At 47.8% G+C, this 12,806-nt stretch overlaps 1 protein-coding gene across 4 annotated transcripts in view; it reads left to right on the top strand.

Annotated features, from left to right (window-relative positions):
* The first annotated feature begins 461 nt into the window (after nucleotides 1-461).
* Nucleotides 462-12,806, top strand: part of TRABD2A (TraB domain containing 2A) — a 75,169-nt gene continuing 62,824 nt past the window's right edge. The window contains exon 1 of one of the 4 annotated variants that reach the window (XM_080986868.1): nucleotides 462-578. In XM_080986868.1, coding sequence (XP_080842994.1) covers nucleotides 570-578 — 9 coding nt within the window. In that variant the 5' untranslated portion in view covers nucleotides 462-569. Of the gene's footprint in view, nucleotides 579-7,674; nucleotides 8,309-12,806 lie in introns of those variants that run through there. The other 3 variants (XM_080986869.1, XM_080986870.1, XM_080986866.1) reach the window with 3 other exon arrangements.

Genomic DNA, 12,806 nt, shown 5'->3' with positions numbered 1-12,806 from the left:
TGGAGTGTACTTCTGAGTACATAAGATTAGACTTCCAGTCTCATTAATTTTGTTGGGAAAGTTAAGCAGCAGCTCAGTTTCAGTCCCAATGTACGTTTATCTGAATAGAACCAAAACGGCTCAATGAGCTTGGTTGATTCTGATTCCAAGCTTCCATCTACAGCCTTCTAATAATTCAATTTCATAATTTCCACTTCATTTCCAATAGTCTTGTTAAGCAGTCATGATACACACAGTGGTTAAATTATGCTGCTTTTTCAATCCAAAAGTCCAGTTTGCCAGAACATGTTGGTGTGGGGAAAATTCATGCTTCCCCTCAATTTTGTTTGAAGAAAGCATCAATCCCTAACTTTTATTCATTTCAAAGTATTGCCTAATGGCCTGATCCCAAGACTTTCTGTGCCAGCACGTAAGTGCCCAGGAGACAGCGCCTTGATTGTGGTTCCAGCTGAATGTCATAAATCATGCTAGAACATCACTGTTCCATGGAGATAAGTCTAGCATTACTTTCAGAAATGCTGACAAAAATAATATATAGGACAGGTATTCCATGATATACACCCATCCAGATGGACAAGGTATAAATATTATTATTAATTATTATTATTATTTATTATTATTATTATTATTATTATTATTATTATTATTATTAAATGCCTACTTTTAGAAAATAAAAGGCATATTTCTGTTAATTTTCATTAAAGTCAAAATCTTAGGGTTACAACTGAGGTGGTTCATGTCAGCTTTCTGGACTGAGAGTTGTTTCAGAAGCTGCTAACTCACATTGTCCAACTCTCCAGGGGCATAGCGCAAGGGATACCAATGGGGCTATGGCCCCGAATGCAGATTTTTGAGGGGATGCGAAGCAGACACCCCTGGCAGGCACCCCTAGCCCATCTCCCACTGTCAGAGGAACCAACTCTCATGGAGAGGAGCACGGGCACATAGGTCGCATAACTCGGCCCTGCTTGGCTCTGGTGCAGAGGGTCGGTCTGGTGGTGTCTGTGGTGAGGGCTGCAGTGCCCCAGCAGGATTTTTGACCCTCCGCACTCCAATATTCAGAAAATGGAAGCCAGTAACTCTAAAACACATATGCAACATGCATGTTTATTCATATTTAAGTTTCATTTAGTGAAGAGCACAATACAAGAGTACATTTCTGAGTGTGCTGGGCCCAGGGGTAACCCGTGAAATGTGGTCCAGGACCGGTCCAGAATCTGAAGGTTCCGCTGGGAGTCAGTCCGACAGGGCCAAGGCAGGACACGAGGCAGGAAACCAGGCAAGGACAGGGACAGGATCTCAGGCAGGATCTAGCAAACAGCTATGTTGCTCCTGCAACCTGGGACAGGGTCAGACACATAGCTGTCAACGTTTCCCTTTTTTAAAGGGAAATTCCCTTATTCCGAATAGGATTCCTCACAAGAAAAGGGAAAAGTTGACAGCTATGGTCCGACAGCCTTTTATCTTTGTGGGGTAGCGCCGGTCCTGATCCCCTGGTGACTCACCTCCCTGTTTCGCCCAAAGGCGAGCACTCCTCCTGTGAGTACTCAGGTCTCTCCTTCTTGCAGATCTTAGTCTCTACAGCTCAGGAGACATCGGTGGGTTACTAGACCCAGGGGCCACCTCAGCCTTCCCTGACCAAACCGGTAGTGGAGCAGCTGTAAGTGATGGCCCAGCTGAAGGCAATGAGGTAATCCCCCCATCTGGAGCCAGGGCAGGCTCAGGCCCCTGACTCAGCCCAGCTGGTGTTTGTTGCAGGGGAACCTGTGCAGACTGGGACTCTTCAGGATCAGGCCCCAGACTTGGTTCAGATGATGCCTGAGGCAAAGGATCCAGTGCAGACTGAGTCTCCTCTGGTTCTGAGTCTGAACCTGAGTCCCAGGCCATCACACCGAGCAAAATTCAAAGTGTTGGTACTGATCTTTAAAGCTCTAAACTGCCTTGGCCCAGTATACCTGAAGGAGCGTCTCCACTCCCATCATTCAGCCCGGACACTCCCATCATTCAGGCTCCGAGGGCCTTCTGGAGGTTCCCTTACTGCGAGAAGTGAGGTTACAGGGAACCAGACAGAGGGCCTTCTCAGCAGTGGCGCCCGCCCTGTGGAACGCCCTCCCATCAGATGTCCAGGAAATAAACAACCATCTTGACTTTCAGAAGACATTTGAAGGCAACCCTGTTTAGGGAAATTTTTAATGTTTTATGTTTTATCGTGTTTTTAATATTCTGTTGAGAGCCACCCAGAGTGGTTGGGGAAACTCAGCCAAATGGGCAGGGTATAAATAAATAAATAATAATAATAATTAATATTATTAGTGAAGTAAAACTGTTGCATTAGCAGCACCAACGTGATCTCCCCAGGGCACAAGCCTGGGCAGTTGATATTGCAAAGACATTCATCAGAGCAGGGGGGGACTGGAACTCCTGCCTTTGCGGAGTGTTGCTTCCTTTCTTTGCTAGAGCTGGACGCAATCATTATGCAAAATGTGCTAGGATTTGCGTGCAGCAAATGAGAGAGCCAAACGAAAAGTTTCAAGGAGCTGACAAAGCGATGAAGGAGGCCATATCACTTTGAGAAGATGGAACAAGACGTGGGCTGCTATTTGGGCAGATGTGTTCGTAGAGCAAGCATTTACGAAATCTTCCAAAGCTGTGGAGGGATGACATATGGAGGAAGGATGACAAAAAGCCAAAGAACCATGTGGATCTGGAGTCTTGTCATCTGTGCGTCAAGCGTCTTGACAGGGATTGCTAGATGTGGCAGTGAGTAAAGTGTTGATCTGTCTGAAGCAAGGCTGTCAAGAGATTTGAAAGACTTCTGCAAGATCCAAAAAATGAGAAGGTGAATGCTGACGAAGCAGAGCCTTCTGCAGTAGCAGCATTCCTCTTTGCTGACATGAGGATGGTGGTGTTAAGAACTCAGGCTAGCACAGGGGTAGGCAGCCTAAGGCCCATGGGCCACAAGCGGCCCACAGGGGGTCATTTAAGTGGCCCCTGAACCAAGCTGCCCACTCGGCGAGTCCCCGCATGCTGTGCTAAACTGGAAATCGCATCTGTGCAGACGCCGAAAATCGCAGGCGGGCGCACAATTCACGGAGCGAGCTGCGCTAGAGTGAACCAGCCCAGGCAAGGTAAACCTTGCCAACCCCTGCGCTAGCACTATTGTAGCCACATTAGAGATGGCAAAAAGTGCTAAGGCCACCCAGCGCTTGCATGGCTGGACTGTGGTTTGAAGCAGAGACTCCTGGCTCATATGCTTAACCATTAAGCTACACTTTCTCCTTTCTCTGTAAATGAAAACGTCAAGTTTCATCACTTCCCATCACATAAAAGCGGGCCTTTTTTCTTCCTTCCATGAACACTAGTTGTTCTTTAGTTCTAAATCATTAAAACTATTTTTATCCTGACTCTTATTTTACGCCACATATTAACATGTCACAAGAAGGCCTGCGAAGAAGCGCTTTCCTCTTTATGGCAGTGCTATTTCTTGCCATCAGGGCAGACACAATAAATCTAATTTTATAGGGCTTGCATAATGTAGTTGCAGAGGCTCAGCTGTGAACCAGGAAGCCCCGCACACCATGTGCTGCTCCTGCCTGAACTTAGGTGAGCCATTGTGTCTCGGCATCAGTCTCATACCTGCAAAATGGGAGAATCGTGGCAGACACAGCAGCAATACAATCCTAAGCAGGTGTCCTCAATATCAAGGCTCAGTGTGGCTTATTCCCTGATAGACATCTATAGGATGCCATGTTAGTCTGCCACAGCAAAAACAAAACAGAAGACCAGAGGTTATCGTGACACCCAGAAGACACATATATTATTGCATATGTTATCATGGACTGCAGCCCACTTCATTAGATGCACGGAAGTGTTGTCCTAAGTTGCAGGTTGATCTGCATGTGGTTTGGAAGGCAGGGGTGGGGCAGGTTGTAAACTGTGAGGCTGGAAGGAAATGAAATGCAGAAAGTACAAAGGTGGTGATAATTAAACAATTAGCAGTGGTAATTCACCAAATAGTTGGTGATAGCACAGGCATCCTGGCATTGGGAAGCCAATTAGCACGTGCGCTGTGACAAAATTCCATTGCCCTGATGCTATCCACAAGCACTGGCACTCATCCTCTTTCACCCTTCAGAAGCCCCTTCTTCCAAGCACGGCCACTTTAAGGCCAGTTACAGACAGGATGAAATGACTTTTGGATTTTGCTGTGTCTGATAGAAGATGTGTGCCCATTTATTTTATTTTTTGCAGAGGCTGGCCTTTTTGCCCTATGTAGAATGCAAAGAGGTCACTGCTGGCATTGGATGGCATATGTTGTATAGACGATAAGCAGGTGAATGAACCCCCAATACTGTGGATGTTATTACTTGGTCCTGAGCTGGGGTGAGGACAGAGATGCCCTCTGCGTTTGCTGCAGGATCTGATCCTGGTGTCTCTCTCTCTGGCTATGTTGTTGCTAGTTGAGCAGCTGACTTAGGTTGAGGGAGAGGGACGTCTATAAGCAAGTACAGACCTACCCAACAATGTCTGCGTTTTGTGCTGTATGGATGCTGCTGATGTATATGCGTTTTATTAATGCATCACTCTTTTCCGGGAATGTTTTTTCTCCAGAAGTGTTAACCAGCACCAAAGGGTGGAGCCTACGTTTTAGATATAAGTAGGTGTGTTAAACTGACCGATTCTATTCATGCTACAAAACCTACTTAATTCAAAGGACCTTCCTGTCAAAGAATTGTGCATAGACTTAAGCTGCGTGCCACATCCTTGGGAGCAAATCCTATTGAACTCTGTATGACTTATCTTTGGGTAAATGTGCTTAGGAAAGGACTATTGACCTTAGAGGAAATATTTTAAATACCTGCTTCTTTTTTTAAAAAAATCTCACTGATATTACCACCGCCCCCCTCCGTCTGCTCAGACTTGCACACCACAAAGTTGTGTCCTTTGAGATGTTGTTGGGCTGTGTACACATTGTCTCTTTAAGGCACTCTGGAAGCACATTCTTGCCCTCAAAGAATTCTGGACACTGTAGTTTACCCCTCACTGAATTCCAGTACAGTGGTACCTCAGGTTACAGATGCTTCAGGTTACATACACTTCAGGTTACAGACTCCGCTAACCCAGAAGTAGTACCTCGGGTTAAGAACTTTGCTTCAGGATGAGAACAGAAATTGTGCTCTGGCAGCGCAGCGGCAGCGGGAGGCCCCATTAGCTAAAGTGGTACCTCAGGTTAAGAACAGTTTCAGGTTAAGAACGGACCTCCGGAACGAATTAAGTTCTTAACCAGAGGTACCACTGTATATATAACAAGCAAGAATGACAAGCAAGAATGATAAGCGGAGGGTGGATGGTCATCTGTCATGGATGGTATAGTTGAGATTACTGCACTGCAGGGGGTGGGACTAGAATCACTAGATGACCCCTGAAGCCCCTTCCAACTTTATGATTCTGTGAACAAGGCCTCTGAAGGTCCAACGATCAGATGATTCTTAGGTCTTCAAAAACCCAGTTCAAAGGGCGTCACAAAACCGCCGTTTGATAGGGGGTTCAGAAGATGTCTTAGAAGCCCCCCCCCCCACAACAAGCCATCTTGCCCTGTGCTCAGCTGCAAATACCCTGCCCTTACCTACCCCACACCTGATGTCAGGTGTAGGACCAGTGGCTGTAGCTTTGCCAAAATGGCCTCGCAAGCCAAATGGGGAGGCTGAATTAGCCCATGGGCCAGAGTTCCCTTCCTGTTGGAGGCACTATACCTCTGCATGCCAGTCGTTGGACATCAACACAAGTGATGAAGGTGCTGTTGCCCACTCAGGTCCTGCTTGCAGGCTTCCTATAGGCATCTGCTTGGCCACTGTGAGAAAAGGATTCTGTCCTCAATGAGCCTTGGGCCTGATCCAGCAGGTTCTTCTCTTGTTCTTATGCTTGCATGAAGGGTGGTCTATAAATATTTATTGTCTCCAAAAAAGTTTAATTAGTATTTTAATGCAATCTTATTCCCACCCACTCCCGACAGGTTGGGTTCTAAAACCACAATAACTGCATACCATTGACCATATCATACACAGTGGTACCTCAGGTTAAGAACTTAATTCGTTCCGGAGGTCCGTTCTTAACCTGAAACTGTTCTTAATCTGAGGTACCACTTTAGATAATGGGGCCTCCCGCTGCCGCCGCAACACAATTTCTGTTCTCATCCTGAGGTAAAGTTCTTAACCCAAGGTACTATTTCTGGGTTAGCAGAGTCTGGAACCTGAAGCGTCTGTAACCCGAGCTACCACTGTATTTAGTATCACTGTGTAAAAACACATAGCAAACCATTGTTGTTTTGCCTCTGGAAGCAGCATCATTTTGTTCTGTAGCAGGCCTGCTATAGTGCGAGTTATTCCGTTTTCTCCACCTGCATATCCTCCAACATTTCTCCGATGAAAATAGGATCACCCTATTCAATTATTATTATTATTATTATTATTATTATTACCCCACCAACCTGACTGGGTTGCCTCAGCCACTCTAGGGAGCTTTCAACATATATAAAAACATAATGAAATACTGAATATTTAAAAACTTTCCTATACACAGGGCTGCCTCCAGATGTCTTCTAAAGGTTGTGTAGTTACTTATCTCCTCGGCTTGGGGGGGGGGAACGGGGTCACATAACTCCATACCCTCCAACATTTCTCTGAAATGTTGGGGGGGGGACGTGGGTGGCTCCGTGGTCTAAACCACAGAGCCTAGGGCTTGCCGATCGGAAGGTCGGCAGTTCGAATCCCCGCAATGGGGTGAGCTCCCGTTGTTCGGTCCCAGCTCCTGCCAACCTAGCAGTTCGAAAGCATGTCAAAGTGCAAGTAGATAAATAGGTACCGCTCCGGCGGGAAGGTAAACGGCGTTTCCGTGCACTGCTCTGGTTTCGCCAGAAGCGGCTTAGTCATGCTGGCCACATGACCTGGAAAAACTGTCTGCAGGCAAACGTCGGCTCCCTCGGCCTATAGAGCGAGATGAGCGCCGCAACCCCAGAGTCGTTCACGACTGGACTTAACTGTCAGGGGTCCTTTACCTTTTTTAAGGAAAAGCAGGACAGTATGGGATGGAATCAGAAACCGGGACGGCTTCTGTAAATCCGGGACTATCCCTGGAAAATAGGAGCACTTGGAGCAGCCTTTCTCTGTGGGTCCCCAGATGTTGTTGGACTACAACTCCCATTACCCCTAGCTAGCAAGCCCAGAGCTCAGGAGTTGTAGTCCAACAACATCTGGGGACCCACAGGTTGAGAACCGCTGACTTGGAGGGTCTGCATCTGGTTGCTGCAGTTGCTGGAAACCACAGGAGGGGGAGAGGACCCTTATGCTGGGATCCTGCTTGCTCTCCCCCCCCCAAAGGCATTTGTTTGGCCACTGTGAGAATAGGATGCTCTACTAGAAGGGCCATTTGGTCCAGTAAGCGCTTCTGCTATTCCTTCAGTTGAAACCACTGGACTTTCTCCCAGGCTACTTTGCACCTGGTCTGTCTCCTTTCCAGGATGGCTCTGGGTAACTGGACGTCCTACTAAGGGAATGTGCCTTACAACTTGCCAGATCGGGAGACTCCACCAGGAGGCCGACAGGGACCCTGGCGCTTAGGTCAGAGAGGAGAGAGAAAGGGGGAGTTCGGGGTGGGGGAGCGGGGGAGAGAGAGAGACGGCGGCGGGAGCGAGTTTAGGGTTAGGCACCTCCTGCGGCCAATCCCGCCGAGTGCGTGCCTTCGTGCCTCCTCCATCCAGGGGCTGCCGCCGGGATTGCACAGCTCGGCGCTGAAGCAACTTTTGCAAAGAGGCGAGAGCTTCCATAAGGGAAGGAGAAAAGGACCCGTCCCTGGAGGGGGGGTGGGAGAGGGAATTCCTGCTTCCGCACACACCCCACCCCTCCCCTCGGCATGGCGAGCCCCCCCTTCCCTCCGCCTGGCACAGGGACCCTTTAAGGGGAGGGGGCAGCGCCTGGAAGGCTTGGCTAGGGGATGACTCGGGATTGGGCCGCTGGGGCAGCCGCCTTAGGTGCACCACCGGGAGGAAAACACGGGCCGGGCTTTAAAAAACCAAAACAAACCCAACTCGGCGCAACTTTGGTGGAGGCGAGCGAGCCGATTCCCGCCGCCGTTTCCTTTTCCTCCCCGCTGCCTGCCTGCTCCCCCCATCCGTGCTCCGGGCGTGGAGTGAACTAGGATGGTGGTGCACAGCGCCGGGGCTGGCTTGCTGCTCAACTGTCTCCTCCTCCTGCTGGCTGGAGCGAAGCAGAGCCGGGATCCCGCTGCAACCAGCTGCCAGACCCACAGAAAAGTAAGTTCACTCCCGGGGGAGGGGAGAAGTCCGGGGTGGGGGTGCGGGGGGGGGAGAGAGACTGTCTCCTGCAAACTTGGGCAGGATGGCGCGAGGCCAGCAGAGTCGCCTCGAGACTTTTTTTTGCTTATATTCTCCCATTTGGGGGAAGTCTCTCAAACTCGGGTGTGCAAGGCACCTTCCCTTTTCTAGGGGGCTGGAGGAGAGCAGCGCCAGAAAGTGGGGTGTGGGGGACTTAGCTGCTCCGCTGTTGTATCCACCCACCGCACTTTCGCATGCACGAGGGAAAGTTTTGCTGCTGCTGCTTTGCTGTGTGTTTTTTTCTTTTTTCCTTTTGCAAACTGAGTTTCACGCTGGGTGCTGGACTTGTCAGCAGGGATTTTGCAGGAGGGAAAAAGTGCTGCCGGCAAACTGGGCTGCCTCATCCCACCCCACCTTCGCTTGCAAGGCAGCCCCACCAGTGTCATGCGGCACTTTTAACTGGGTGTGTTGGGGGCATAGGCTGGGGAGGGGGCAGGAGGAGCCCAGAAGCGCCAGGAGAGCGTGTCAGAGCTACGTCCACATGCACCCTTGCCCGGGAGTGAGGCTCACCAGTCACAGCCGGGGCTGGACTTCTGGCTCCCGGTGCATGAAATCTGCACTGCCAGTTTGCGAGCGTGTGGAAGGTGTGCTGCCAGGACTCTTTGTTGCTCCTCCTGCTTTGCAAGACACTTAACAGGGGGCTCCTGCTCTGGAATCTGTTGCAGCCTCGAGTTCCTTCCCCGCACGTCCTTAGGAGTCATCTGCACTGAACTCAGTGGCCGGCGGGGGGGGGGGGAGGACTTGCTTCTGAGTAGACCCCAACCTGCCAACGTGGGATCTCGCCTCCAGCAGCTGCGTGCAAAAGGCGGCCTCGGCGGGGGAAACGCCTTTCCTAGAAGTTGAGAGAGAGAAGTGATGTCCGCCTTGGCCGTCGTTTGGGTGGAGTGATGTCTTTAAAAAAAAAGAAAGACGTGAGGCTGGGGTGTAAATTAGCCTTTGATGGGATTTAGAGTGCCTTTAATGAGATCCAGCGGGGAGAGGAGATAAGGTTCAGTGGAGGTGCCAGCCTGCTGTTTGTTTGGGTCATCCACTCTTTGGTTTTGTTTACTTTTAACACTTCTCACTCCTTTGCCAATTCCTCCAACCCCCTCCTCCTCCCCCCCCCCCTTTCCCCATAGCATCCCGCCAGGATGGAAGGCTGGCAGGCGGTTCTTGCATTCCGAATGCACCTCATCAGGGCTTCATTTGTTCTGTTTGTTTTATGTCCTGTTCCTTTTAAGGGAGACGTTTTGCTCTTGCACACCTTAAAAAAATGGGTAGGGTTTTAACTGCGCTAAAGCCTTCCTCGTACATCCCACGTTTTGCAGGCTGCTGAAAAATCTTAAACTCTAGTTAAAGTAACTTTTCTTTGCCATAACTCTTAAAAACGGGTGCATTTTTCTTAGGGGGAAAAACACAACCCTGTAGAAAAGAGAGTGCAGCCTTCACAGATCATTGGAAAAACCAAGCTGTTCTGTGGATGACCTCTATAATCCCATATCCTGTAGATGCTAATTGAGATGCAGAATGTGAAGATACCTTGAGACATACTATGAAAAGTATTTGGAAAAGAAGGTTGTTCGCTCCAGTCTTTAAGCATGTTTACTCAGAGGCATCCCACTGTGTCCAGCAGAGGTTTCCTCCCAAATGTTCATGGAACTGCAGCTAAGGCTGAACTCTGTGGAGTATCTTTCTGAGTAAGCTTGCTCTGGCCTGACTCCTGAACAGCTTTTAATAAGAACTGCAGGTGGAAGGAAATATTTCAGCCAACACCACAATCCCATGCATGCTTACTTGGAAGTCTGGGCCCACTGAAATGTTTACTTTTAAGTAAACATGCACAAGATCAGGCCGCCTGCCAGTTCCACAGAGTTAACATTTGTTTCTTGGAGCCCCATAGGTTAAAAATAAGTTACCTAGCTGTGCACAGGATCATGGCCATTGCTGATAGGAGCAGAGGGAGAAATCCCAGAAAAGGACAGCTAAAGGAAACCAGCACAGAATTTATAGCAGAGTCCACAGAACTATTTTGAAAATTGTTTTCGCCATTCTAATTCTAAATGCATTCAATGGAAGCGAGTTAATATTGATCTATTGCCATGCAGCAGACTGGGGCATGAGACAGTTAACATGACATTAGAACAGTGTATCGTGATGCATTAGGCCCTTCCTGTGTGGGTCATCTGGAAGCACAGTTGACAATGACAGAAATAAATTGGCATTTAACAAAACAAGCTGTAGAGCCACTGGACTCAGTCCAACAAAAGTTAGTCACAAGCAGCAGCTTTATCTTATATGCATTTATTCAGAAGTGAATCCCACTGAGTTTAGTGGGAGTTACTCTCGAGGAGGCATACACAGCTTTGCAAAGCTGTACTGTAGTTCCCTTGAAATAAATGAGACTTGAGCTAGTCCCCAGTTCCGTTCCATTGCCTTTAATAGAACTTGGTTACCATCAGATCGTGTTTTTCTTTTGTCCAGTGGGTCAATATACATCCTCTAAGCATACAGAAAATGGTGGACAACCATGGTGGCATCTGAAACAATGGATGCTACTAACATTCATGGAGTACATGCCTGATGGCTTCAGTGTGCAAATAGGTTTGCTCAGGAGGAGATTCTTCAGAAAACCTGTTCCAAAAATAATTTAAAGGCTTTAAACTGTGTACTTAAATTGGGCCCAGAAACAAATTGGAAGCCAGCGCAACTGATAAAGCAGGTGATCATATCCTCTGTCAGCAGCAGTGCTGCTGTTTTCTGTTCTAAATTATAGTTTCTGTACACTTCTCAAGGGCAGGCCCATATGCAGGGTGCTACAGCAGTCTAATCTGAAAGTAACCAAGGTGTGTACAACTTCTCTATAAAAGGCCATGGTTGGTGAACCAGTGGAAGCTGGGCAGAAGCACCTCTCTAGGAGCCAAGCTAAGTCCATCAGTAGTCTCAGATTGTGCACCAACTCCTTTTATGGGGAGTGCAATTCCCTCTAGAACAGGGAATTCCTAATTTGATCTCTCATATTGCTTAAGCTCACATCTAGTCCTTCACTGGTCCCAGCCACTGATTTAGGAGCTCCCCTAGAATTGGACTGAGAGGAGAAACAGAATAGGGTATAACTGGCATCCTGATAAAAAAAAATTCTTCCAGTAGCACTTTAGAGACCAACTAAGTTAGTTATTGGTAGCATCCTGATGACACTTCACCTAGGACTCTGGATGGCCTTTCCCAGTGGTTTCATGTAGATGTTGAAAAACATAGGAAAGGGGCATCCTTGCAGGACTCCTCCAGGAGCTAAGGGCATAGAGATGATGAACACAAGTCCTTCAGTTCTGCTTTGAGCCTTGCCCTTCAGGAGTTACTGGAACCAACCGCAGTAAGATGGTGCCTCCAGGCTGCTAAGAAGGGTACCATGCTTAATTCTATCAAAAGCTGCTGTGAGGTTCAACATAGCTTTACTTCCACTGTCTTGCTTCTAGCAAAGCTAATCTATCAGGGTGACCAGAGCAGTTTCTTCCCCTGAACCAGAATGGGAATTAGACTGAAGAGAAACTAGGTAATCGGACATCCCTGGAATTGCAAGTCCAGCACATGCTGTGCCTTATTCAAGAATAGCATAGCTGAGACTGGTTGATAGCTAGTAAGTTCAGTAATATCTAGGAAATGTTTGTTTCGTACAAGCCTCATCACCTTTGAACGCTACCTTAATACAGCAAAGTATTTGCCAACCAGTATTTACCAGCCTTCTCTGGTAGCTTTTACCAACCAGAACTGATGTGGGTCTCTCCAAGAATCATGCACACATTCTCAGGGTGAACAGGATTTAAAAGTATCCGTAAAAATAATACAGCACTGTCAGCTTCTCTGTGCATTTAGATACCTGCCTCATTTTATTCAAAGACTCCCCCAGTGCATTTTGAACTCAAATCTACCAAATTCTCCCCCAAACAAAACTCAGTTGAGTTTGAAACATTTTTGGGAATATTGTATCTGTATAGGAACAACTCGTTAAAAAAATGCTGTTTTTCTAAAGCAAGAGTAGCAGATTTCTATACTCCTGGTTTGCACACAAATGTGGAAGCACTTAGTTGATCAAAGGAGGTACCTGGCTACAGTCAGGAATCCTTTTTGAGTGGGGTGGGGCGGGGATGCTGATTGTATGGTGGAAGGATTTCTAGCTGACCAGAAAAGTGCCCCCCCTTAAGACTCTTTAACAACACTTTTATCTGCAGAAATCAACAGGTGATGCTTTTTAGCATTATCACCTGCTAATGCCTGGACTCAAGCTGTTGTTTAAGGGCTTAGGTTGCAATCCCTAAACCCACTAACCTGAGAGTAAGCCCCACTGAATTTAATGGCACTTACTTCTGAGTAGGCAAGGGTAGGATTTAAGCCTTGGTGACATAAACTGGTTGAAAAATTGGCAGATTTACTACTGATGAAG

Source organism: Podarcis pityusensis (genome assembly GCF_964106645.2).
Source record: "Podarcis pityusensis genome assembly, chromosome: 17".
Lineage (NCBI taxonomy): Eukaryota > Metazoa > Chordata > Lepidosauria > Squamata > Lacertidae > Podarcis > Podarcis pityusensis.
The sequence above is the reverse complement of the archived record's forward strand: the minus strand, read 5'-3'. Positions and strand labels throughout refer to the sequence as shown.